At 47.1% G+C, this 27,359-nt stretch overlaps 5 protein-coding genes across 7 annotated transcripts; 3 read left to right on the top strand and 2 right to left on the bottom strand.

The window, feature by feature from the left end:
* Window positions 1-1,226: 1,226 nt before the first annotated feature.
* On the bottom strand, window positions 1,227-2,110 carry LOC112883146. The gene has a single exon (XM_025948391.1). It carries the CDS (start codon window positions 2,036-2,038, stop codon window positions 1,466-1,468), a length of 573 nt encoding a protein of 190 aa, XP_025804176.1. The 5' UTR covers window positions 2,039-2,110; the 3' UTR covers window positions 1,227-1,465.
* Window positions 2,111-5,754: 3,644 nt separating this feature from the next.
* LOC112882407 (probable carboxylesterase 2) lies at window positions 5,755-7,297 on the bottom strand. The gene has a single exon (XM_025947462.1). It carries the CDS (start codon window positions 7,242-7,244, stop codon window positions 5,901-5,903), a length of 1,344 nt encoding a protein of 447 aa, XP_025803247.1. The 5' UTR covers window positions 7,245-7,297; the 3' UTR covers window positions 5,755-5,900.
* A 4,729-nt stretch (window positions 7,298-12,026) lies between these two features.
* On the top strand, window positions 12,027-14,566 carry LOC112879577 (O-acyltransferase WSD1-like). 2 transcript variants are annotated; one of them, XM_025943856.1, is made up of 6 exons: window positions 12,027-12,786; window positions 13,021-13,087; window positions 13,201-13,274; window positions 13,428-13,643; window positions 13,793-13,930; window positions 14,254-14,566. In XM_025943856.1, exons 1-6 carry the CDS (start codon window positions 12,052-12,054, stop codon window positions 14,422-14,424), a joined length of 1,401 nt encoding a protein of 466 aa, XP_025799641.1. In that variant the 5' UTR covers window positions 12,027-12,051; the 3' UTR covers window positions 14,425-14,566. The 2 variants fall into 2 exon arrangements, with proteins under 2 accessions (XP_025799641.1, XP_025799640.1); XM_025943855.1 differs by having other exon boundaries at window positions 13,790-13,930.
* Window positions 14,567-15,862: 1,296 nt separating this feature from the next.
* On the top strand, window positions 15,863-17,538 carry LOC112879578 (bisdemethoxycurcumin synthase-like). The gene is made up of 2 exons (XM_025943858.1): window positions 15,863-16,087; window positions 16,430-17,538. Exons 1-2 carry the CDS (start codon window positions 15,898-15,900, stop codon window positions 17,422-17,424), a joined length of 1,185 nt encoding a protein of 394 aa, XP_025799643.1. The 5' UTR covers window positions 15,863-15,897; the 3' UTR covers window positions 17,425-17,538.
* Window positions 17,539-21,882: 4,344 nt separating this feature from the next.
* LOC112882866 lies at window positions 21,883-23,682 on the top strand. Of its 2 annotated transcripts, none has more exons than XM_025948033.1 (3): window positions 21,883-21,907; window positions 22,017-22,103; window positions 23,153-23,682. In XM_025948033.1, exons 1-3 carry the CDS (start codon window positions 21,901-21,903, stop codon window positions 23,434-23,436), a joined length of 378 nt encoding a protein of 125 aa, XP_025803818.1. In that variant the 5' UTR covers window positions 21,883-21,900; the 3' UTR covers window positions 23,437-23,682. The 2 variants fall into 2 exon arrangements, with proteins under 2 accessions (XP_025803818.1, XP_025803820.1); XM_025948035.1 differs by having other exon boundaries at window positions 21,887-21,907; window positions 23,198-23,682.
* The last annotated feature ends 3,677 nt before the right edge of the window (window positions 23,683-27,359 follow it).

Below are 27,359 nucleotides of genomic sequence, written 5' to 3'. Positions count from 1 at the left end.
CTTGAGTGCATCAGTGGCGGTTTCATTTCCACGTGTTGTCGCTCTGTTTTGCCGTGGAATACTCTGGCTGTGCTCTGTAACCTGGAGAATGCTCACAGATTCGTACTGACTGCAGTTTGTGGTGCCGGCACGGCACAACTCGTGTGCACGAGCGCGCGCACGGATGCCGCCGGCATTGGATGGAGTCAGCGACTAACAAAACAGCTCGAGAGATCGTCGAAGACGATGCCAGGAAAAAAATTCCCCGGGCGTATTCGGACCTGCACGAGTGCCGGGCCGAGCAGGCGTGGCTACTGAAACGGCGGCGACGGGCATCTACAACTTTATGCCGGAATATGCTTTGCCTAGCTATTTGCATACAGCTGGGACCTGCTGCTCCTCCTTCCCAGCCGTTGCCGGTAGCTACGTCGGCGGTGGTAGCTGCCTCTAGGTATGTAGCCCGTCACGCCTCTTGGCCTGCACTTGCTGGTAGCCCCTGCCTAGCGATCGATCGGGTTGATGGCTGACTCCTTTCTCCTTCGCCACTCGCTGGCCACCGATGGATCGACGAGCGCGCGGTCCGCTCGCCGCGCGCGCCGCCGCCCTAAAAGTAGACTCTAGCCGTGGTGATCGATCGATCGATCGATCGGGTGGGTTGACTCGAAGCACGCGCCTGCAGGGGCGGCTAGCGTCTAGTAGGATTAGGATCGAGTAGCGTCTAGCGGCGGCGACGGAACCGTCCACACGTGTGCCCGCGGGCCGCCCCACGGATCCCAGCACCAGCAGCTCGTCCGCTCGTGTGCACGCTCGCTGCAGGGCAGGGCAGGAGAAAAAGAGAAAAGGCAGCTACTACCTAGCGCCTCGGCCTGGCGTTCGTGCGCGAACCAACGCCCGCCGTGTGCGGACAAGCCAGTGGCCCAGCGGGAGAGAGCAGGTGAGCTGGACGCCATTTCTCATTGCTCTAAGCTCCTGCGTGGTGGACGACGGCTCAGGAAAAGAAAAAACATCTTCAATCTTCATGCCATGTCATGAATACTAACACACTCGTGCTTATATCCCTACCTGAACGGACTCTGCAGCCTCACTCAAGTCTCAGGTTCGCAGTTAAACAAACAAACAAACAATAGGAACAGTTCGTGGTTCGTCTGCAACCAACCAACCAACCGCTGCATTTCCAGCACCAACTCGACTCAGCTCACTCTGGCCAAAAATTCCTAGTACGAATTACGAATGCCCATGGAGCCGCATCCCGAATTCCTTCATCCCAACCGATATGGTTCAGCTCAATTCCGTCCGTCCGTCCGTCCGTCCGGTCACAAGTTCAGGCGGCGCGCCGCCGCGTGGGGCCCATCTGGGCTTGGCTCTTTCTCTCCATGGCCGTCGTCCTCTGCTTCCAGATTGGGGTTCGGCAGCCCGGCACGGCGAGTCCAGTTTCGATTCGTCCAGCCGCGGCGATCGGATCACGCCATCCAGGCCAGGTCCCTGCTCACTCACTGCCCATCTCGCCCTCAGGGATCGCCGTGAGGTCCGAGGCGAACCGCTCGAGCCGCCTCCCGGGGCGGGCCGCGGCCGGCCGCCGCTTCCGCTGCGGCGCCGCCTTGTAGGACAGGGTCCGCTCGGCCTCCTCCTGCTGCTCCTCCGGCGGAGCGAAGACGAGGGGCGCCACGGCGCCGCGGCTCCGCCTCCCGGCCGCGCCCGACCCGGCGGCGGCCCTGGAGAGCGCGGCGGAGGCCCTGACGGCGAGCGCTGCGACCTCCTCGCGGCCGAGCCCGCGGCGGCGTGCCGCGGCGGGGAGCACGAAGTAGATCTGCCCCGCGCGGAGCGCCTCGGACGGGGCGACCGCGGCCACGGGGCCCTCGAACCCCATCCGGTCCGCGTCGCACAGGAACCACCCGCCGCCGTCGTCCCCGGAGGCGTCCTCGAGCACCCGCGCCGCCGTGGCCGGGCGCGGGTACTCCCGCAGCTCCCCGGACGGCAGCAGCACCAGCGCCGTGTCCCTGGGCGCCGCCGCCGCCCGCGCGGCCTCGCCCGCCGCCCCGCTCGACAGGCACAGCCCCATTGGCGGCAATTGGTCTCGGCACGCGATCCGGGTTGGTTCTGAGGAGAGAGCTCGTGTGATCGTGTCGCTGCCGCCGGCGATGGTGGAGTCGTGTGATGGGGGCGGGCGATTTATAGGCGTGGTCTGGGCGTGTACGTACTAGTAGCAGCAGCAGAGGAGAGCAGCTGGGCTTGGCGTGGAGAGGACATGCATGACAGGCTGGCGTGGCGCTGGGGCCAGGGCGCGCGCCCGGCTGACCGGCGTGGACTCTCTCTTCGGTCCCGGGTATTATTTCATTTATCTATTGTATTATATACTGCTCGACCGCTACGGCCTACGTGCCGTGCCGTGGTGGGTAGGATACGTAGGCGGGCGTATGGGCTCGGCCGTATACGTACGCTTGAAGGCAGGGGGGGTTTCAGCAGCAGGACAACTTGGATTGCTCCTAGTTGACTTTCCTTCCGATCGTGAGCGCGAAATATCGCGGTTTCTTTTACTTTTGACAAACAACTTCCGGGGGCAGGCATGCATGCATGCAGCCAACAAGCTTGGTGATCAATGGACGTCCGTTCTCGAGAAACAGAAAAGGCTAGCTAGCAGCTGTACATACAGACGCAGCAAAAGGGGAGTGGTTTCCGCAGAAACTCGGTGGCGTGGAGTCCTTGCTTCTAGCTCTACTCCATAGCTATGAGATATCATATCCGTCTGCAGTAACTGTTGGAATTATGGGCTTAGCCTATTTGAGGAGGATCTCAACCGACTTCAAGGATGAACTTCGTATACACCACTTGTGAAGACGGTCGGTAAGAGGAGGACGGTGACCGACTACTTCATCGGCTTTTTGGTGTGAACGAACGACTATTTGTCTGCTTTCTGGTGACCGTTCGTAGGACTACCTAGTTATCTAACAGTAACAACTTTACGTATTGTCTGTTTCCTCTTCGAGAGAAAATGAGAGGAAAAAACTTGGATCGGTTTGTTTCCTCGGGAAGAGGGGGGTGCCGATGCTTGCTGCATGGGCGCGTCACGACGAGCTCAGAGGCGGGCACTTGTCCGTTCTACGAGACTGAACACCCATCGTCTCCCTGGTGGGACGCGTGGCGGGGCGCGTGAGGACCGTCGGATGGTCGTCACGTGACCGCCCAATGGTGGCCCGGCCCCCGCAGGTCGTTCCTAGAAATCAGCGGCCGGGTCCCGTGCCTCAGGGCGAGAAACATGCATCCACCCCGATCCCAAGTCGTGCGACTTTTCTGAGCCAGAAGACTGGGTTGCTCGATCGTCGTCAGGATATATATTATTATTGTTTCCGTTGCTAGCTGCTGCTCACCACCTTGGACCTTATCAGACACTATTCTCCGGATGCCTGCCTGCTTGCCGTGGTATCGGATAACCGGGACTGGGACTACGCGACGACGACGACACATCGGACGAACGAACCCATCGAGCTGCAGACCGTAGTGCGCCAGCACCGACGAGGAGCAACGGCGTGCCCAGGATGTATTGTACGTGTCCTGCTCTGGTTCATCAGCAGTGTCTATCTCGTCGTCAACCCTTTTCCAACGGGACGTGTGTACATCATGCCAAGAACGCATGGTTCCGGTGCACAAAATATGCATGGTCACGTACGTACTGAATGCTGAGCGGGTCACGACCTGATCCTGATCCTGCTCCTGCTCGTCCTTCAGGACCTCGCTGCTGGTACTGTTTGCCGTGGTACAGCACGTTAGAAGCAGTACTGCTGCTGCTGACATCAGAATTCAGAACGGAACGTTTGTCTTATCCACCCTAGTAGGGCGCAGCTGGTGCGCAACAAGGGCGAACTGAAGGCGGGCGAATAACGACGCATGCCATGCACATGCACATGCATGCATGCCCGCGCGTACTATATATACTGCGCTACTAGCAATATCTATCGTGTTAGTTTTTTTTTTAAAAAAAGTACTAATGCCGTATGCTATCCACGCCTGCGGATTACTCCCTCCTCCTCCGTTCCAAACTACGGTCCGTCCGTTTTAGATTTTTTAATATATAATTCTTACTATATATCTTGCATGCCGACGTGTCCGTCTCCACCACCACCCCAGGCAGGCAGCCGCTGTATCCGAGTAGGTATAAAGTATAAACCGTACCACCATGATGAAAGCTGCAGCTGTATTCCTCCTCTACAGTAACCCGCGGCAAGGCCCAAGGGAGGAGAACATGTGTGTGCCCCGATAATTGTGCAGCCGGGCCGGGTGGCGGCGTGCATGCGCGCGCCTCCAGCTCCAGGGCCTCTTCCCCACTGGCCGGGCCCACCCGTCCGTGTTAGCGTGCAGCTAGCTGGCCACGTCGCCGCCCCGGCCCGGGGAGCCACGACCCACGAGCTGGGCCGAGGCCCTCACGTGGTCGCGCTCGCGCGCATCTAACGACCTTCATGCATATATATATATATCTTGGATTATTTACGTACTGTATGTACTCCATTTTCGATCACTTGCTTTTGTTGTTGCAAAATTCGATAAAAATTACAAGGTCATTTACCATTGACCGGCCAGGACCAGTCATCACCAACCGACCAATCAGCAACGATCGAGGGGGTGTTTGCACTGGATACAAGTGCTTGTGCCTAAAAGTACCAGGGGCATCACAGACTGCGATGCTGAAGAAATATGAATAAGCTTCAGTAGTAGCTTAGGGCATTGGCGAGAGCCAGCAGCAGCTAGCAGACGGGGGCGAGAAGCGCGATCTAAATCGGGCACCTGAATCGCTTGGCAGATCTGGACGGATCGATTAGCCAGTCCATGGGTGGGTGTTACGTGCCAACCGCCGCCGCACCGGCCGGAGCCCTCAGCTTGCTGCGCTCTCGTTTGGTGGCCGGCCTGGAAAGCAGCAGCAGGCAAACCAGCCATCAAAGGAGAAGACGATGATCGACAGCGTTGCAAGAGCCATAAATTAACAAAATAATAAGCCGGTCAACCTAATTTAGAGCCGATCGACGTGTCCGCTTCCGGATCACAAGATCGCATGGCACAATGATTCTATGTTTGCAATAGACTTCGGCTTTGTAGCTTGGCCGCTTCAGTATTACAGTTTTCTTTGCATTTTGTTTGTTTACACTGAAGAAAGCGACGTTTTGATTCTGATTATAAATAATAAATAACGCCAAACAACAAATCTTAGAGCTTTGCTGCTGTTTCAGGTGACGGAAATCTTTTCTTCTTCTTTGAAAGGGACACCTACAAGTGCCTCAGATCTGATAAAATATATTAAGATAACAGGATGAGGCATTGCAATCTGGTAGTATTGCTGATTGGGAAAGGCAGGATCTGATTTTGGAAGGGACGAATTGCACCGGGCTGGCCCATGGGCAACTTGCATTCGTTTGGTGGCCGGCAACACCCCCAATCATCCATCGACGCATCCAGCCAAAACAGGCTTCACCTCACTTTCATCAGGTTGCAGGGTGTCTGCTTCCTGACCACACGATCGATCACGTGCGCATGCAGCTGATGGCCCTTGCACAGTAGTTCATCTATTGGGCCTGGAATGGAACATACACCCCATGGGCCTGGAATTACAACAAAGCCATTTACCTGTGGGAATGCAATGCTGGGCCTGAAGACAGAGCTTGGACTCCATGAGATTGGGCCGCACTGGAGAGCGTGCGCCGAGTTGTGAAGGTATGGATATCAGTTTATTTCGGAGGGACTTTGTGGAGGTTCTAACATCACCAAAATTCTAAAAAGAAGGAGCTAGTAATACAAATATAATTCTTCACTTCTATTTTATTAATACACCATACAATAGTACATGCATATCATTACCTTGATAATACATTAATGTCGGGAAATTATTAGAAACACAATTAGACCCACATTTGCAGACAGCTAACACACACCCACGGCTAGAGGTAGCTCTTTACAGCTTGAGTGCCACCGGGAAGTGCTGCCGCTGCTGGCCCCTTGTAGGCCTTGTTAGGCCTCACTGGGCCGGTAAACAGCCCATAGTTTGCTTTCTTGGATGTTGCAGCTTTGCCACGTCCTCCTCCGATTTTCGATGTACCGTATGCCATGCAGGTCGTCGAGCTCGATCCACTGCAGTGCTGATGTTTCATGTCCATCCCATAGCCAAAAATGTCCCTGAACGGCCTGCTGGGCACGCCTAGTATGATAAGCTCGGGGGCCGTCATCGTCGACGACCTCCTAATCCTCTTACCATCCAATGCGTGCCAAAGCAAGCCGCCGTCCAGCTCCGGCGCCGGCGGCTGGTTGATGAAGCGCACGATGCTCTCCATGAGCCTCCTGCTGGTGGCGCGCAGCGGGCTGTAGAGGTGGAAGCCGTGGTCCTCGCCCTCCGACTCCACCAGCGTCGCCTCGCCGCCGGTGCGCGCGTAGTAGTCGCGGATGCGGGCGAACAGGCGGCACCCGCGCTCCCGCAGGGTGTCCTTCTCCGCCACGGCCACCAGGACGCGACGGCACGTCAGCGACGCGATCTCCTCGTCGGGAGGGTTGAGCCGGGGGTCCTCGTTGCCGGCCTGCCCCGCCGTCACGAACGGCCAGAGCCAGTCCACCCTGTGCGCCGGGAGCACCGCTGCGCCGTCACAGACCGCCTCGGAAGGCAGCCGCTCCGCGCCCCAGAAGTAGGGCTGCACGATGATCACCCCATCGATGCCGACGCCGACGCCCACGCCGCCGGCTCGGCTGGCCCGCACCGCCGTGTGGTAGGCGATGTTGCCGCCGGCGCTGTCGCCGGCGAGGAACGTGCGCTCGGGGTCCGCGTAGTCGGCGAGCCACGGGTCGGCGAGGGACGCCACCCATTTGAGCGCGGACCATGCGTCGTCGTAGGCCGCGGGGATGGGGTGCTCCGGCGCGAGACGGTACTCCACCGACACGACGATCGCCCCGGCGCTCGCGGCGAGGGAGGTAGCGTAGCCGTGGTACGTCCGGCAGAAGGCGCTCTCCGTGCAGAAGGAGCCGCCGTGGACGTACACGACGATGGGGAGCCTCCTGCCGGCCATGGCGGCTCGGGTGGGGAGGAACAGGCGTGCCGACACGCCGGTGCCGTGGTCGACGACGACGTCCCTCGTCGCCACCCCGCGGTTGGCTGTCGGGTTCTCGGACGCAGGCACGAAACGGCTGCTCAGCAGCCGCTCGACACGGCCGTCCTTGTACCCTAGCAGGAACGGGTAGAGGTCAACCTCGACGTCGGTGCCGACAACATTCACAGCTGGGTTCTTGTTTGCATGCATGGTGTGGCGTGAGGTTGCTCTTAGTTCAGTCTATCTATGTTTGTAGCTCTTTGTTGTGTTGTGGGCTCCTGGCAGGTACGCGATTGTGGGTTCTTATAGCTGGAACCTTATTCCATCTAAGTCCGTTAGGTACCTTCATATTACAAAATGGATCCACTTTGAAAAAGGTGACACACTTTTAGGGAAGAAATATCTGCTCATGTCTCTCCTAGTCTTGTAAGCAGTGCTGGTCTTGTTAATTATCTTAGCTTTGGCGCCTCCTGCATAACTTGACCTCCTATGTTACGTTCTACAATAAGAGTACACTACTGAGTTGTATGCCGATCGACTAGTTTAACCCCAAAACCTAAACTGATAGGAAGGGCCAAGTGTGGACAATTCGATTATACTTTAGTGCTCCCTCTTACATGGAATAAGAGCAAGCAACAATTATTTTATTTGATTGCTCTACCTATGTTTCTAATTCGAGATCTACTGAGCTGCACATGTACCAACTGGTTTAACTCAAAAGCTTTAGCTGTTTAGGAAAAATGGAAAATTCACTCATGTGTTAGCACCGTGCATGCTCCATCATGCCTCATACGTGGAAAAAAAATATTTTTTTATATAACTGTAGTAGCTACGACAAACTCGAGACCCTTATATCATACTGATCATATTGAGTTGAATATACCAACCAATACAAGTTTTGGATTTTAGGCAAAACTTTCTAGTATCAAGACAAGAGGTCTCGAGTTTAAATCCTACTAGCATGCGCAATGAGAAAACATAATTGTTTCCGTGAGGCGAAAGGAGTAATGAAGTATAAATAAATTACTTCACTTTTCATATAATGAGTTGCGTCACCGACCAATAATTTAACTCAAAAGGTTAAGCAGATGGTAAAAAAAATGAGCAATTTACTTATAATGGAACATATACACTGGTAAACTTAATAATGAACTTGCCATCCAACGCAATAATGCTAACAATTTGTGTGATCTGCATAACTTGACGCACCCTACAATGAAGTAAATTCTAAGATATTTATGCTTGCGTTTCGCGGTAAAGTATGTGCTGTATGAAGTTTTCAGCAGAGAGGTACGAGATTTCTGTGGCATGGCATTAGAATAGACAAATTTAAAATATAGTGCTTTATCCAACCACAACCGGCGGGCCCTCTGATATGTGGGCCCCACTGTAGGTGGGTCCCGTGAACAGTAGCATAGCTAACATATTCCTAGAAGGTGGGTCCCACAGGGCCACCTACGTTGTTTATATTAGTTTTCTTCTTAAAAACACCAATGCTTCTAATAACATGATTTGATACTCCGATGGAGGTGGGTTCCACGTACTGTTTATGATTTATTTACTGTTAACTGAAAATAGTACTAAATTAGAGCATTTTATTTTAATAATTAATACAAGCGCGCATAGCGCTATAGTTACTTATACTTTACCTAATTGCATTCTCCATTGGATGGCTGCAGAACCCAGATGTCTCAACAGTAACAAGAAGCTGAGTGCTAATGCATCGATCCTGAAGTTGAAGCTTGGCGTGGCCCATGCATTCCCATGCCTCTCTTCTACCCCAATGCAAGCTCTTAAGTTCTTCACTTGTGCACTTTTTCCTGCTTCACAAGACAAGAATTCCGGTAGGGAGGTCATATATTGTGTGTGTGTGTGTGTGTGTGTGTGTGTGGTGCATTTCAATATTACAATGGATGCATGCACTGGATTTTGTGTTTCACACGATTAAAAAAAAACATTTTTAAAGATAGGAAGGTTGTACGCGTCCATGCATGCATGTTGGGGAGATGCGTCCATGCATGCATGCGCTTCTCGCTTCTTTTCCAGAAAATCACCGCCGGTTTGTACGTTTTTTTCCTGAGATGACTGGATAGTAGTATCAGACTTAGTAACGTTGATTGGGACGGCCAGGTCGGCAAGGTACACGAAATAATGTCCGAGATCTTGGCCCTACTCATGCTGTGATGGATAGATTGCACACGTGATTTCTGGTGTTTGACGCCACACGTTTTCGCACCACAACAGCTAGCTTTGTCTAGAATTAGCTAGATGCCTTGATCAATCCGGCCATAATTTGTGTGCAAACAAAGATAGGATTTTTCTTGGTTATGTACAGTTCTCACCATCAATGCATAGCAACAACCAAACGGTTGGCAACTTGGCATGCAACAGTGCCCAGCAGTACTGTTCCGATCCTATCGTGGAAGCAATGCATGCTGTAGAAGATAAAACGGCACCAGGTGCGACTATTGTGTGTCCTTCTTTCCTTGAATTTTAGACCTTAACTGCAGCAGCTATTTGCCTGATAACAGAAACATGCATGTGTCGACTGTTGTGTCCTTGTGTGTGGTTGCGTCATTCATCAACGATACAAAGCTTATCCCAAGTCAAATATGATTGACACATATGTATATCTAGAATTGGGTTTAAGATAAAGATGTAGAACTATATAGATATATATTTGGTATTAAATCTCGCTTGAATTAGCTAGACAGACGTAGCTAACTACTACTGACCACGTCATAATTGGTTTGGATAAAAGAATATAATAGCTCATGAAGATTGCTTGGTATATATGCCCATCGCCTCGATCAAGGCATGCATGGTCGGTAACGACATTTGTCGTGCTCCAGTACGTGATAAAGATTGGCACCTACTGCAGTCCATTTATGATGTCTCGGGCCATTTGTAATGTACAGTCACGTACTACTATATCGAATGCATGGCTGGGAGTTAACCGCCGCATATTGCTAGCTTTGTTTAGCTTTCTTTTTTCTCTCTACAATATTGCCGCCATAAATCGAGGCATGGGAGCCAAGTCAGCTTAGTTGTGCCCCCCACATCAACCTTCCACGTACCCATCCTGTTCCCAATTTATAATAAACAACCGCATATTCTAACAGTGCAAGTTTAACTAGATTTATGTACCTATCTACTGAAATAAGAGTATGTTTGGAAGAGCTAAAGTTGACTACTAAACTTTAGCCCATATTAGCACTCATACACATGCTAAAATTTTTAAGTGTTGGCTAATATTTAGACCATCCTATTAGCACTTCCGTTTGGATGAGCTAGTGCTAAAGCTTAGCACTTTCACCCATTAGCACTTCCGTACGATGCAGGATCCGATCCGGAATTCGACCCCAACGATGACGGTTGGCATGATCACAATGATATAGGAAGTCGGATTCTCAATTTGGGAATCTGGTTCGTTTCATCCTATTTGAGGTATTGTATATTGCGCTTTACGCTTGAATGTTGAGTTGCCTGTTGGCTGCTCTACCAATCTTAGTAGGGTGTGGGTTTCGGTTACAAGGTAGGAGTTATAATAGAATTACAGAGGAATCTTAGTAGGAGTCCGACTTTATTTTCCCTGTGGGTAGCTTTCTTGCGAGTACCTAGGGATCCATCGAGTAGCTCCATTCTATTATATATCTACATTGTGAATAAACTAAGCAATGAGAGGTGGAAAGATACCACAACATATGATTTTTAGAGGGGGAGCGCTAGGGCCGGCGGTACCGGGGGGGCACGTATTGGCTCATAAGGGGTGGCTCCATCGGGATCCAGTAGCTCTTATCTCCGACAGGGAGTCGGCCTAGCTCAAGGGGAGGTCTTGGCCATTGAGTCCCATAGAGGATGAGGTCACAACATGCTGCGATGAATTACATACCAGGTGCTTTTGGTGTTTGGCGCGGCATGTTTTATGTGAACAAATGTTACCTAATCAGCTAGCTGCCTTGTTCAAGCCATAATTTCTGTGGAAACAAAGATAGGATTTTTCTTGGTTATGCACAGCTCTCACCATTAATGAATAATGACATAAAAGAGAACCAAAAGGTTGGCTATAGTGCCCAGCAATACTGTTCCTCCATGCATGCCCTGCTCCGGCATAGTGTAGAGGATCAAACAGTAAGTAATAATAGTAATGCCCATGCCTCCTTTGGTTCAATTGTGCCGGGGCACATGGAGTGCTATTGTGTCCTTCCATTGAATGGCATAACATGATGTGTCAGTGATATCTTGTAAGCCCTAGCAGTAGCTATTTGCTGATCCACGTGGCCAGGCCATTGCAGTATACGTTTGATAACCGACAAGTGACCTATTCTTTTCATATTGGTTCTATTTCTATCAATTTGCTGCAGACGTGGCGCCAAATGCATCCACATAGAGCAGTTTGCACGCTCAATCAGCATAAAACTTTTGAGAAAATTCACTACGTCAGAAAAGATAATTACATATGTTTGATGTTTCGCAAATAAAAAAAAAATCTAATTATAGGTTGGGTGATGTGGCGTGGGCATGATGGGATCCGGCTAGGGTTGGTAATGCATTGTATGACTCTAATGCTTCTCTCACAATCCAACTCAGCTATTAATCATTCTTAGTTTAAAATTATAGAAAATATGACTTTGGCCTTTTTCGAACCCAATCTTTAAAATTTCTACGCTAATTTTTTAGACGCTTTACCACCCAGCATGTTCCGGCAGCGTGCAACTAACAAACCATACAGAAGAGGACACAAATTAGTGCATGAACGACGTCCAACTAACACGTTATGCTGGTCTCGCTGGTCGAAGCAGACGGTTATCAACAAAAAAGGGCTGATGAGGACGACTTTAGTCAACCTAATTAAGTTGTCACGATCATGGATATTCTGGTCCAGGGATAGGATCGGAAATGGCATGCACGGGTGCCTTTCCTATTCCATCCTCTTGCCGCATGGAGTATATGTATAAGTTTCCAAACTCGGAACCGAGAGTATCAGCTAGGTCCACCAACTAAAACAAGCTCAAACATGGCGGTCGACGAGCCCGTGAGCCCTGTAGAGAGGCTGATGAAGGATCTGTACGTGGTCGCCGCCATCGGGCTCGCCGCGCCACTGAACCTCCCCGTCTTCCGCGCGGGCCTGGAGGCTCAGCTCGCCCGGCACCCCTACTTCCGCAGCATCCAGGTGGCGGGCAAGGACGGCGCGCCGCGGTGGGTGACCACGGCGGTGAACCTGGACGACCACATCGTCGTCCCGCGGCTGGACGGCGCCGACCCCGACCGGGCCGTGGAGGACTACCTCGCCTCCCTGACCACGCTGCCCATGGACCACACGCGCCCGCCGTGGGAGTTCCACTTCCTCGACGTCCGGACCGCCGAGGCGGCCGCCACCGTCGCGCTGCGCATGCACCACGCCCTCGCCGACGGCGTGGCGCTCATCACGCTCCTCATCTCGTCCGCCCGGAGCTCTGCCGACCCGGCAAAGCCCGCGCCCGCGCCGCCGCCGCCGGCCCGCCGCACGGGCGCCATCTACGCGCCGCCGCGCGCCGCGCTCCTCGTGCGGGTCTGGTCCTACCTCCTGCTCGCGTGGCACACCCTCGTGGACGTTGCTGCCTTTGCGGCCACCATCTTGTTCCTCAGAGATCCGAACACGCTGTTCAAGCGAGCAGCAGCGGACCACGGCGAGCCGCGCCGCCGCATGCGCTTCGTCCACCGGAGCTTCAGCCTTGGCGACGTCAAGTTCATCAAGAATGCCATGAACTACGTGCGTAAGAGCAATTGTCTCTACAATAGTTCACACAAGTTCTGCGCGGATCTTTAATAATTCTTATTTTCACTGTTTAATTTCCTTTATGTTTTTACTTGATTTTAATTTTACAGACCATGTAGTCGATAGAGTTTCCTAAATTAAGCTTGACTGACAAAAAAAAAATTGAAACTGTAGTTGATCAAGTCTCTCTAACATATATATTTTCTGTGTTTCCTTGTACACATATAGACTGTCAACGATGTGCTAGTTGGAGTGACTTCCGCCGCTCTATCACGATATTTCTTCCGAAAAACCGGTAAGTGTTTGATGCCTGTTGTCAGATAACAGTTTGATTTGTGTACTGATCCGGCATGCAAAAAACACTGCGATTTAATTTTACACGCGTTATTTTCTTATATTCGGTGTCAGGTGACACAAAGACGAGGGGAATAGTCTTGCGATCAATACTCCCTGTCAACACAAGGCCAACCACTAGCCTACAAGTAAGATGTATTTGCCTTTCTGACATGCAAGAATTGCCTCAATAGTTTTCCATTCACATAATATTTCTTAAAAATCAGTATTTCATCTATCTCACCATCATTTTGTAGCTTAACTATATACAATTAACTAACTGAAAATACGTGTAACGGCAGACGGATGTTGATATGATAGAATCTGGCAAGAGCAATGCTGTGAGATGGGGAAACCGGCTGGGCTACATCATCCTTCCATTTCATCTAGCCATGCACGATGATCCGCTCGAATACGTTCGCAAGGCAAAACGGGTTATAGTTAGGAAAAAGAATTCACTAGAAGTGATCATCATACATATGGCTATCGAAATTGTCTTCAAAATACTTGGCCCAAAGGTACATTTACTACCATATTTATCTTCTATGCATGCTCTTCTTAAATATCAAACTGCAAAAGGCCTCCAACTAGTCAAGCCTCTTCATTTACCTACATTGTTACTTTACATGTTTCTAATAATCACACTGCAATTTGTCACTTGAAGCAGGCGGGGGCTTATATCTTCAATAGTGTGCTCAGAAATACAACCATGACTTTCTCAAACTTGATTGGGCCACCTGAAAAGATAGAGTTATGTGGGCATCCAGTTGCCTACATTGCACCTAGCGTCTACGGGCTTCAACAGGTAAGCCACCCAGCCCTCTATCTTCCATGCAAAACCCTCAAGTCTTGAGTTACTTTCAAACTAAGCGCAACAGCGCTCATGCAGTTTTGTCAACAAGAACGATCCACCAGAAAATAATGCCTAATACTAATAATCACGCTAATATTCCATTGCTTAAGGAATCATGTTGTGTGCTACAAAGTTATTGTTTTACCCGCAATTGTTACATTATGCTTTTGGGTCGATACATCTTTGGGACGACCCAAAAAATGCAGTAAAAACATCAATGTTTTTAGTTATGTTTTCCTCACAAAAATTATTTACTTCTTTTCTACTCCTTTCAGGCTCTTACGGTGCACATCCAAAGTTATTGCGACACTATCAAAGTCATTCTAGCAGTTGATGAGGAACAATTTCCAGACCCTCGTCAACTTTTGGACGACTTTGCAGAATCCCTCAACCTTACCAAGGATGCGGCTGCGAAGGCTTCAACGAAATTGATTAAGAACGAGTAAGGGATGGAGGAACCATATTGGTGAATTAATGCTCAAGCTGAAGAGCGAGATACATCTGTACTTACTGCTACTGGTTGTGTGTAACACATTAATATATGTGACGTTGAGTAACTACAAATAAATATACTGATCAAAACAACAAGTATGTGCATGGCGTCTATTGTTACTGTGAAATAATGAAATACCAAGTGCATTATTTGCTAATGATGTGGTGCCTTGCCTAGCCGCCTCAGAGGAAATTTGGCGCTCCCCATGTTGGCAGTATAATGAACAATTGTTTTATTTTCTAATGATGTGGTCACAGTTCTGGGATGATTTATCCAATTTAAGAATACACATCAAGAATTCTTGTTTACAACCGCACAACCACGGCTATACTCTGATTATCATGATGAAAAAGAATACAGTCCTAGCCTGCATGTTCTGTGGACATAATTGCCTATATGAGGATACATATTTTATTCAAATATTGTTACAATAAGGGAATTGGCAGGGGCTACACCAGCATAAAAATAAATTTTCTGTCACATTCATGCGAGTAGGTGATTGATCATAACAGCCCCTCCAAAAACGAAGCACGTAGGTGGTTTAACACAAGTGATTAGCAAGTTTGGGACGACGGGTATGCAGTTTGGAAGTTTAGAGATCTGGTTGACATTGCGGGACAAGTTTTGAGAAATTTTGAGACCAGGAATAAATGTTCGTCAAGAAATTTTAAAAGTAGCGATATATTTGTGAAAAGCACGCATATAACTACGTGCTGTATATATTATATACGGATGTTTTTTTTGCTCGAATGGGCCTTTGTAGAACCGCAGCTTATTTTCTGGACAAGGAAGAAACAGCGAATAGATATAGTGACCCAGAAAAGTAAAGCCTTTTGTTGGCTGCTTGGATGAATGCTTTGACCCTGTACATGAGATGCTATGACCCTATAAGATACTACCTCTATCCTAAAATATAGCAACTATGTATTTCAGATTTGGTCAAAGTCAAATATTTTCATCTTTGATCAATAATATCTTCAAAACTAAATACTTTTAAAATTTAAAATAGAAGAGGTTACATATTATGATAGTTGATTTCATTATGAACAAACTAATATTACTTTTATGTTGGAATGTCAATCTTTATGTTCCTTACTTTTCTAAGAATGAAAGTAGTAATAGATCCTATGCCACACGCATCCGACTGTGCTGAACATGTTTGCTTCTCTCTCGATAAAATGTCTGGCTATAATAATTCAGCTCCAACCGAAATCGGATAGCAATAACAATTCAGCTCCAACTAACCAAATATTATGGCAATAATTAGGCGGGTAGCTAGATGCATGCTTTTAGTTCAATCCTCCTTTCAAAATAGTAGTTATTATTGGATCCTCTTGGCAACATATATAGTCCCCCCTCAGTCGTCTCTCTTGATACCCTTGCCTTCGCACCAACAACCACTGCATGCCATAGTCCAGGACGTACAATGGCAAGCACACTGGCCGCGGTCCGTGAGATTCGACGTGCGCAGCGTGCCGATGGCCCGGCGGCCATGCTTGGTATTGGCACCGCGAATCCAGCACACTACGTGCTTCAAGATGAGTTCCCTGACTACTATTTCCGCGTCACAAGGAAGGAGCACCTCACCGACCTCAAAGACACATTCAGTAAACTATGTGTGTATAGAAGCTGTTAATTTTGAAAACTTGTTGTTATTAGTTTATTTATTCCAAATTCTAGTTCATTTTAGTCTCATCCTAAATTTAATTTCTCTAACTCTGTTAACTAAGTTTACAGCAATGCATCAGTATCCTTAATATCAATGTAGTTTCATTAAGCATGTACAGTGAAATATGTTTTGATCGTACGTATTATTTGATAGATGCTGATTTGTTGTTATCATAAACAACTTTGTTAACCAAGTTATTAGGATCTTGAAGAATGAAAGAGTAACAAACATGTACATTCTGAGTTCTGACTTGATGATGATCGTCGTTCCAATACTTGGAACTCATTAGGTCGGATAGTGGGGCTGGAGAGACGTTTCTTTCACCACACGGAGCAGCTGCTCAACGCCAACCCGGCCTTCCTCCACGGGACGCCCTCGGCCCTGGACGCGCGCCTCGACATCGTCGCCAAGGCTGCTCCGGTGCTCGCCGCGTCGGCCGCCGCCAAGGCCATCGCGAGGTGGGGCCGCCCGGCCACCGACATCACCCACCTCGTCGTCAGCACCAGCTCCGAAGCCCGCTCCCCCGGCGCGGACCTAGGGCTGGCCACGCTCCTCGGCCTCCGCCCCGACGTCTGCCGCACCGTGCTCCAGCTCAACGGCTGCTCGGCCGGCTGCGCCGCCCTGCGCCTGGCCAAGGACCTCGCCGAGAACAACCGCGGCGCGCGCGTGCTCGTGGCCTGCGTCGAGCTCACCATCACCTCCTTCCGCGGCCCCGACGAAGGGGACACCTTCGACACCCTCATCCCGCAGGCGCTATTCGGCGATGGCGCGGGCGCGGTCGTCGTCGGCGCCGACGCCGTGCACCCCGCCGAGCGCCCGCTCTTCGAGATGGTGTCCGCCTCGCAGGCCCTGATACCTGGGTCGGAGCAGCTGCTCAACATGCGGCTCGGGGAAGGCGGGATCGACGGCGACATCTCCTTCAACCTGCCGAGGTTCGCCGCCCAGAACCTCGAGCGCTGCCTGCTTGATGCGTTTAGGCCGCTCGCCGTCAATGGCGCCGAGTGGAAGTGGAACGACCTGTTCTGGGCGGTCCACCCCGGCAGCCGTGGGATCCTGGACCACATCGACTCGGCTCTCGGGCTGGAGCCCAGGAAGCTGGCGGCGAGCCGAACTGTGGTGAGAGACTACGGGAACATGCTCTCCGCGACAGTAATATTCGTGCTCGAAGAGCTGCGCCGGCGAATGGACGAGGAAGGAGATGAGGCTGATGAATGGGGAATGATGGTGGGCTTTGGACCGGGATTCACTGTCGAGACCATGGTGCTGCACGCTACAAAGTCCTAGCAGCATTACATCAAGAAAAGAATTATATTAGCGCTTGTTTAAGCAATGCAAATTAAAGGCAGGCATGTTTTAGTTCTTCCTATATATATGTTCACGTTTCTACTTGAATCTTAATTCGAGGACTGTGTATCATGGTACTAAATAGTTGGTCTATTCGTTCAGTGAAAGATAAAAAATTTCGATAGTGATGGATCGATTATACTTTCACTTAATTATGAAACTCTTCAATATATAGAAGCCCTAGCGTTTAGTAGCGTGCAACAGGAAGAGCCACAGGGTTGATTCAAGAATCCAACGAGAGAGAAGCTGAACCAGCTAGCAAAGCTTCAAATAAACTTGAGGATTCCTGATTCTAGTTATTTTCATGGGCCTTCAAACTTGCTAACTTGCTGTTGCTGGACCTTTCATTCATGCTTGTTAAGTCTTTTTTTCCTTTTCTATTAATTAAGCTTTGTAAATTTGTACTAAATAGAGACTTGCCCCCCTCCCCCCCCCCGAAAACAAAATTTTTGGAGGCGTTGAGAGCGACTCCAGCAGAACCTCTAAACAGCCCCCTATGTCAAGTTTAGAGGGTGAAAAAAAAAGATACACTCCAGCAGACCCTCTACTACGCCTACTATTTTGGGGAGGCCTCCAAATTTTCTCCTCCACCCTCTGTTCCTAGGGGTCTCTAGGGAAGCCCTCTAAGTTAGAATTGAGGGCTATTGCTGGAGTTGAAGCAAATTTAGAAGCCCCTAAAAAATAAAAACAGCCCCATTTAGCATTTGGAGGGTCCGATTTTGGAATAATTACTGGAGTTGCTCTGAACGACCGCATAGGTTGCACCAGTCACTATTCAGGTACTGATTTCTCTTTTTTATTTGTCATAGCAAAAGTGTTTTTTTGATCTCAAATTTTACATGCACGTGGATGATTGGTTTCTCTACCTATCCATAATTTTTTAGAATTTTTCATGCACCGATTTTGGTGCTACTGTGTTTGGTAACAACTAAGAGGTCGGTAACATAGGCGATGTTCTAATGTAATGTGTGTGAAAGTTTCTACAAAATATAATTATTTTGAAAGTTCTTAAAAGCTCTTCTCTCGTATTCATTTGTCCACCCAAATATATATCTCACATCTTTCTGAAGCAACTTGATCGCATGCATAGATATCTCGGAGAATACCTAGGTGAATCTTCGACAATATCCAGGCATCCTAAGAAACCGGAAATTTTAGATGTACATGTATCTGACAATCTCTGAGTGCAGTTATTACATATGCAATGCCATTAATTGCTCTGTAACATGCACATGCAGTGAAGCGTATTCGTGGGCTGTGTAATATAAATTTTGTCTGTTAGACTTTGGTAAGTAAAATACTGCATACCCAGTTGTTTGCCCACTTGAACCGTTTACCTCCAAAAGGAAAGTATAAATACCGTATTTGTTGGATCTACACAAGTATCAGTGGTATTGATCGACTTGGGTGGCAGCTAAGGTCTCAAATAAAAATGTCAACTAATTTGGCGCGGTCTCCAAAGGTAACTTTAACAACTTAACTAAAATATGTTTAGATAAGCCAACAAAACTACTTTATTATGAATGAATTTCTACAGATCTGTTCAGTTTCGACCTATCAAGCCTAAATATGCAAAAACATAAATAAGCCAACTTAGCTAAAATTTTTCTTCTCAGAATGGTACTTGAGCTAATTTTTTTTTGAAATATTCATCAAATGGACATTTTGACACACATCTTGCTCTAGCCGCGCAAGCACCCACACATATATACACATATATTTGGTAAAGAAAGATTTACCGATCATAGACAATTACATCTAAGACCATATATTCCCGGCTTTTGCATTGCTTGGATACCAACTGCCTGCTATAAATATTTCAACCAAATAGGAAAAATTACATGACACCAAATATCATGCTTCTATTAGCAAGTTCTTCCGCCACCATTGATGAAAAACACCCTCCAAAAGACAACGCCTCTAACAAAAAGATCGATACGCAGACATGCCATCATTCCCGTGATCCAACTAATAAAAACAAACTTCCGTATGAGGAATAATAACAGCATTTAAAACAATGATTAATTTTGTCACAACGCATTTGATAAAAACAAACAAGATCCTTACTCGCCACAAATATGTAGGGAAGCAGGAGAAAGGGAAGGAGCAATAACCAATTCATATGCTACATATCGTCTCTGCTCTGCAGCAGGTAGCAATACAATTTTATGAGGACGGGGTTTCAAACAAACCGGATAGATTTTTATATTTGAAGTCAAACTTCCGTAGGCAATTTCGATGTACATCGTATCTGACTGTATTTCTGAAATGCAGTGCAATTAATTGCTCCGTAACATGCACATGCAGTAAAGCGTATTTGCGGGCTGTAGTTGAAATTTCATTTTTAATACTTTGCTATTGACACGACCTCGAAAAGAAAATAAAATAAAAGGAGACCCAGCAAGACTTCGGAATGTGCACAACCTCGTAGTGTGGTAAATATATTTGGGTCTTGGCATTAAGGTCTTATAGTATGGATCTGAAACTGTTGGCATTACTAGGGCCGGCAGCTACTGAAGTTATTGGTCCTTGTGGTTACGTAGAAATTACTTGATTTTGACAAAAATGTTATTTCCTTCTTTGCATGTTATTTGCATGTTACCTACCTAGTTATATACTGGTTTTGTAAGTGGGCTATCCTCAAGACACCAACATCAAAAGATTTGGTTGCAGGGGCCTTTCGATGCTTATCGCTGGTGGCCAAGAATTTCTTTTTTTACCCACGCATATGGTGCCAATCTTTTTTTGCGAGATTGTGCATCATTAGTGTGTTGATATCTTCTTCTTTTATAATTTTGTAAAGTTGTGTGTATCATGGTTATATATATAGAGGCTAAGAGCATTTTAAGATTTCTATATCATCTCAATGTAACGATCTTGAAATTAATAAAACTTCCCATTTTGAGAAAAGTAAAACTTATTAGATTACGTCAATCTCTAGAACATAAGATAAACATGGCACTCTATCCACTCAAAATTATGGTTCGCTTTAGGTTTGTCCTAAGTCGAACCTCTCTAACCTCCATCATATTTATAGAAAATGCACCAAATTATAAAACATCAAATCATTTTAATAAAATGCATCCCTTCAATATGTCTTGATTGTGCGATTATTTAATATTGTAGATGTTAATATATGTATCCTAAAGACTTGATCAAAGTTCAAACGTAGGATTCTGGACAAAGGTAAAGTGATACGGAGGGATTATCTTCGTAAGAATTAACAATACTGGTAGACGTGGGCGTTAGCTAATAAGGATCTCAAGTGAAAATCTCCACCAATTTAGTGTTCCCTCCCGTTCACAAAAACAAAAGAGAAAACTTTCACAATGACATGATCTCCAAACATAACTTTGACATCTTAACTAATTTTAATTTAATATGTTTGCCGAACCATCAAAATTATGTTATTCTTAGTGCATTTTTGCACATTTTATCAGTTTAACATAGCGAACCTAAAAAATATAATACATAGGGATTGTGTTCCTTTTCTAATAAAAAGCACCAAATAAATATACTAGCAACGTTTCCAAAATTAATTCAGAGTTAGTCTTTGATTCTTCAGAATACTAAATAAACCCAAATTTTAGGTCCATTTTGTTAATTACATTTTCTTTTCCTTTTTGAATTCATTTCACCAAGATATGGGGTTTATGTTTATTCAGTCAACCAAAATTGGATTTGGAATAAAAAGATGGAATACATTAGCGCTGAATTACAAACTTCATCCTCAATTGGGTTTGAAATTTTTTGCCTTAGGTTGGTGGATGAGCCAAATATTTTCAAATATTCATCAAATGGAAACCATGGCAGATATCTTGCCCTAGCACATATATATACACAATCTGTATATTTTTCTATCAGACCCACTTATCAGTTGCTTGTCCAGCATCGATGGTGCTCTTGGAGTCTTTGTAGTGATAGTCATCATAGGGTTCCCGATTTTTTTTTTCCAAAACATACACCCGTCTTTGTAGGCATACTAGACTAGTACATACATGCAAGTACACTCACCACTTTTGAATCTAGGCATGCTAGCTCGCCCCTTGTGAATGTAGCCATGCACACTATACCTGTTTAAGCATCTTGAAGGGACTACACTTGACAGATCTTGAGGATCATTAAAGTCGTTGCCGATGTTCACGTTGCCGACCACTAAAAGAACAGTGTTGTTAAATCTTGAAATAAAGCTAGAAGTTTCTAAGAGGATCTCGATGGATATGTGTCACACCACAAGGAACCTAACTTGCTGGGCCAGGCTCAAGAAGGTTACTCGGGAATTTAAGTCAATGGAACCTTATGTTTTGTTTTTAAGCCACTTCCAGTCCTTTTTGTTTACTCGTTGGGCTTGTGCTATATATAAATCATCGAGGGGGTAGTTATCCGGATGCAAGCTAGACTTCTTCACTTTGGACAATGGCTGGTAAGCCCCAGATCCTTTGTTATGTTCCTTGGTTAGTTATTCATTGGCGTGGTTAATAAAATGCAATAGTTCTTTGATTTGTTTTGTTATGTTTTGGACAATGATCCAGGTATGATTCCAATCGAAATGCAGACGCAACTACGGCAACTCCTAGCATATTTTGCAGCAAATCCCATTGTTCACGGAGGAAATCAAGGTACGTGTCACCAGAAACTAATCTAATACGTTTGAGGATGCATGTAGCTATAAAACAGAAATAATTTCCATGTAGACTTACGCCTTAATCTTGTACGACCTCTTATATCAATTAACAGCAGAAGATTTACTAGCTAGAGTGGCAGATCTGCCGCCCCACTAAAAATGCTTCGCTATAAGTTTCGTGTTACCATCCCATCTGTTCTTTTGTTCAGTGGGTGGCAGATCTTGTTTTTGCTGTCCGGCTTACCATGGGCTCTGGAGCCTCGCCATCCACCTAATGCTTGTGCGCACATGCATGATGACATTTTGATTTTCAGGCTTTCACCAAGTATATTGAGCAACATCGTTGAACAAATAATGAAATATCTAGAACTAACTTACTCAGCAATAAATAAAATAAAATAAAATATCTTATCATATACCACCTCTATTATTGCCCAATATTTCCTCGAAAATGTGCAGTCAAATTTCTTTAACTTAGTTAACAATACTTATCTATTTCTCTATATCGGATCTCAGCCTGGAGAAATTTAATTTCAAAGTGAACTGTACTTATTTATTTCTCTCTCTATATATAGTCTCCTGTGAGGATACAGTATGGAAACTCATATCTTTTAGTCCTATTTAATTAAAAAGTAACACCTACAGTATATATAGTACGCACTAAATTACAAACTGGTCATGATATATAGCCCTGTGTACTTCTGCCGAGCTTACTGATACGAAAATTCAATAATGCACCTAAGATTGCATTATTCAAAAGATCATTACTGAAAATGTGTGATAGTCTGTCGTGGTTACATTCAATAAAGGCATGTATATATGTTGAGATCAGTAATGTAGCTTTAATTTAATTTGTCAGTATTATCAAGTAGTATTAGCCAATAGATTGATCCAATTAATGCAGCGCATGCATTACTACGCACATCTTCATTATTAGCAAAAGAACCTAGCTGGAGAACAATGGTTTATCCATTGCTTTTGTTTAAGCTTGAAACACTTGATTGAATCAGTGGTTTTCATAAACAACATGTTTCATGTTCACAGCTGCGGCTGGGGAAAAACTTCTTATTATATATTTGAATGGGGAAGGTACTTCGAGGGCCTCTATTGTTGCGCCCCAGGGAATCACCTTCCACGAAGTTAGGGGCAGAATCTATGACAGACTTGGATTGGCTAATGTTGACGATCAGCACAGAATGGAAATACGTGCTGACTTTCATAATGGCGGAGGTGCCAATCCTCCAGTTCCCGTGGCTGATGAAGAAGTCTGGGGGTTCATTTTCAGTAACACAACTGCTCCAACAATTAACCTGCATGTCAGCATCTAAGTACCCAACGTGAACCCAAATTAATGGCGCAACTGGAGCAACCTCGTTTCACTTTCATCACTCTTGGCTTTCCGGGAGACATTCATCGTGGGAGTCTTTGGCTGTTTCGTCATTATTACTAGACTTGGCTTCTGAATCCTTTTGTTTACCTTCGAATTTGAATTTGAATAAACCAGCAGCCGCGTGCATTCTTCAAATGCAGGGCGCTGGGCGACATGCATGCATGTCTCCCTAGTCTTTATTTTGTACCTCAGACCTTATATCTGATGTTTTGTTTGGAGCAAAACATATGTGTGAGAATGTTTACCTTTGATTCCTATGATCTCGCTTTTGAATGGTTTTGCAATTTTCTTGTACCTGACATAGACATCTCGATCAGAGCGCAAATGATGATGAGCAGCACGTTCGACTCATGATCTCCCACGACCCACATCGCATCCAGTCCTTGCTCCTCCTATCCCTGTCTCCCTGCTTGCATTGCTCCGCTCATCAGGAGTCAGGAACCGCGCCGCCGCCGCTGGGTTTTACCCTCGTAACGGCCTGGTCACCGGTGCAGCTTCCCCTCCGACCCTCGCCCGTCATGCTCGACGCCCGTATCCCACGTACTCCTCCCCGCTTGTTATTTCTGCTACTGCTCGGTACGCACTCGAGCGCGCACGCGGCGATGCCCCACGCACGTCGGGGACTCGGGGTAGCGCAGAGCTCGCTCGCCCCGACGTGGCGGCGCTCAAGCCCCCTTGCTCAGCCTCAGCCCTCAGCTCAAGTCCTGGAGGGTGCCAGGACGGTGTGGTTCAGATGTGGTTCAGTAAGCAAACATCTGGCCACTACTACTCTACCTCTTTCAGCCCCGAGCCATCCTCGTTGCACCCAGAACCGCCGCCCAAATTCGTCAGTGCCGCCGGCGGTCGGCAGCCCACCGCCACTGATCTTCGTGTAGACGAGTTCGCCACCACCATACCAATGCCAAGCCCCCTCCAAAACTAACTTCGAATGAGTTCCTTCTTGCCCTCTTCCCTTTTCTGCTGCCACCGGCCACCAACCTTGCTGCCGCTCCACCAATGGCCACCGATGAGAATCCCCTAGCCGATTCCTGCAGTCTGCCTCCCCGAACCCTAGCACATAGCCGAGGTATCGTCGAGAGGATATGCCGGCCGGAATCACCCGCTGTCGATAAATAATGCGGCCTTTTCCCACGACCAAAAAGTCCATTGTGCTACTGCCGACGTGGTACGCCACGTCAGTGCGTGGGACCACTGGTCAGCCACACATATCAGGCCACCTCAACACTGACCCTTCCTCACCACTTTCAAATCTTGGTCCGATGGACCAGAGATACAAATCGAATCCTGTTCATAAAAGTGGTCCATGGCACCCGCTGACACTGCTGACTCGGCCTCACACGCCAACCATTCAACACACCCAAAAATCTTATGAGCACATCAAATATTATTTCAAGTCATTTCATCATCCAAAAATTCCACCAAAATTTTCTAAAATATTACATAATCATAAAAGCATATCCATATCTTCTATTCTTTATGAACACATCAAAGTTAGGACCCACCGGTCCACGCATCATGACAAAGGACCAGCATGTCTACGTGGCTGCCACGTGTAATGATGGGTCCAACGATCCACGTGTAAGAGGCGTGGATCCAACATGCCGACACGGCGACACTAGAGTGGTGGAATCCGCAGGACCATAGGTAAAGGCTGTGGATCCAACATGTTGACGTGGCGGCCATGCGTAATTTTGGGGCCCATTTATCCATGTGTAATGGCTATGGGTCCAGCATGTCTAAGTGGCCACCACATGAAATTTTGGGTTCCACTAGTCCATGTGTTAGAGTTGTAGGTCCAACGGTCTACATGATGGTCACGCGTAATGGTGGGCCTCGAGATTATAAGCAAGCAAAAATGTTGATGCATCTCTGGTTTGAATCCTGAACCTCTCGAAGCAAAGCAACAGATGAGAATATGGGAATAGGATAAAGACCTACAGTGCATATTAAAGATGTTTTTAAAACATGCAGCACAAATAATAATCCCAACAAATTAGTATATATATATATATATATATAGAAGTCAACTTGAAACTTTGCTACTAGGAAAGAATAGTGATATGATGGGTAATAAACACATTAGTCCTTGATTTTCTTACATTAAGGTTATACTCTATTAAGATTATTAGAATAGGGATGGCAATGGTATCGAAAATCTGAAATCCTACATTTTTTTATTACTCTATTAAAGCACCAATATAGGCCAATTTCTCAACCCGTGGATCTATTAATAGAAAGAAGTCAAATCCACTCCCTCACCTCGCGCTCACCTCCACAGCTCTGCTATGCCCCCTCGGCCAAGCCCATGGGCGACCCGAGCTGGGGGCCGCCTCGACCACAACCACCTCGTGCCTACCCATCACCAGCAAGCGCCACCACGAGGCCGACAACGCCCGCGCCCACCACCACGGCGGCCGCCGCCTCCTGCTGCTGGGCCCTGAGACTAAGCTCGCTGCCCGTAGTCCAGTGTGTGGTTGCTGTTAACAGACATGAGTGACCTGAGACCCGAGGAGGCACGGAGTTGGGCTTAAAAATGAACCCGTGACAGCATGAGCTTTTTAGCAGGTTTGACTCAAATCTTCGCTGCCATCTCTACCGGTGCTAGTTTTATAAGAGTTTTATGCACATTATACACATAGGTTAATTTTATGACGTGGTAGGAGATTTAAGATGAGAGAGAACCAGGATAAAACTAATCTGATATGGATACCAACTCTTGATGAGTCATGAAATTACATGTCATGTGAAGTCTATTAATTAAACAATAGATGTGAAATTATGCATTGGAGTGCTAGTTTCAAATACTATTTCATTTTCCATTATGTCGATGTGGTTACCTTAGAAACATCGATATGAAATCCTCCATTGGAACTTAAATCAAGGAGGGACATAGCCTACTTTCACCAGCATCAATCTCCGCTCTTGCAAGTTGGCCCAGCAAAGCCACGTACGCCGCAGGTTTTCTAGTGCATCGCTACCTGCTTCAGCAGCAAGTGTTGCCCAACGGGTGTGTGCTGGCACAGTTACCCGTGTGTATAAAATAAAATGGCAGAGCATGTGCTGTAAGACGGGCCGAGCATCTGTTGATTCGCGAAGTTTTGTTTGGTTCTCTCATCATGTGACCGGCCCATGTGTCTCGATCGAAATCTCCGCTGCTAACCCTTGGGATCCAATGCACTAACAGCGTAATGGTGGGAATAGCTTAAGCAGCGTGTCCTGCTTGATCGCATCTTCCTCTTTAATTTAGTTTAGCATTAGGTAGATGATGACTGTTGTGTCGTCTTAGTAAGATTTGGAACCATGATCACACATGCCAAGGACAAAGAAGAGGGAGCACGTCATGTCCAATCGATTAGAGGACGAAGCTCATCCGATCCGATTGAGCTACCAGAGAACAGAACCCTTCACTCAAATAAAGTGATAACCACGAGCATCACTCCCAATTAAAAGAAATGAAAGTGAAAGTGGACTCTACTCCCCATTATTTGCATTGCTTCAGTACCGACTAGTATTTCCAACCAGAAGTGCATCTCTTCTGCCCCTGTAGCTTCACCGATTTGCACGTGAACACAGACAGAGTGAAATCCTCTCATCGACACAAACTTTTTACATAACAGTTTTGATATTACATTACTTAGATTATTATTAGTGCACTCTCCTTTGCTTCACGAGACCGATAACGCGATCTATCATAAATGTGATACACAATGGTGTTTGATCAACCCGGCCCCTGTGAAGTGTGGCACGGTCCAATCTTGGTGCCTCAGCTGCTCCATGACTTCACAATGGTGATGTGCTATTTCAGTACCTCAGCCAAGTACGTGCGTCTATTCAGGGGCGCTAGCAACTAGGGATAGATGG

Source organism: Panicum hallii, chromosome 2 (assembly GCF_002211085.1).
Source record: "Panicum hallii strain FIL2 chromosome 2, PHallii_v3.1, whole genome shotgun sequence".
NCBI classification, from domain to species: domain Eukaryota; kingdom Viridiplantae; phylum Streptophyta; class Magnoliopsida; order Poales; family Poaceae; genus Panicum; species Panicum hallii.
Note: the sequence above shows the minus strand (reverse complement) of the source record. Positions and strands in the feature narration are given on the sequence as shown.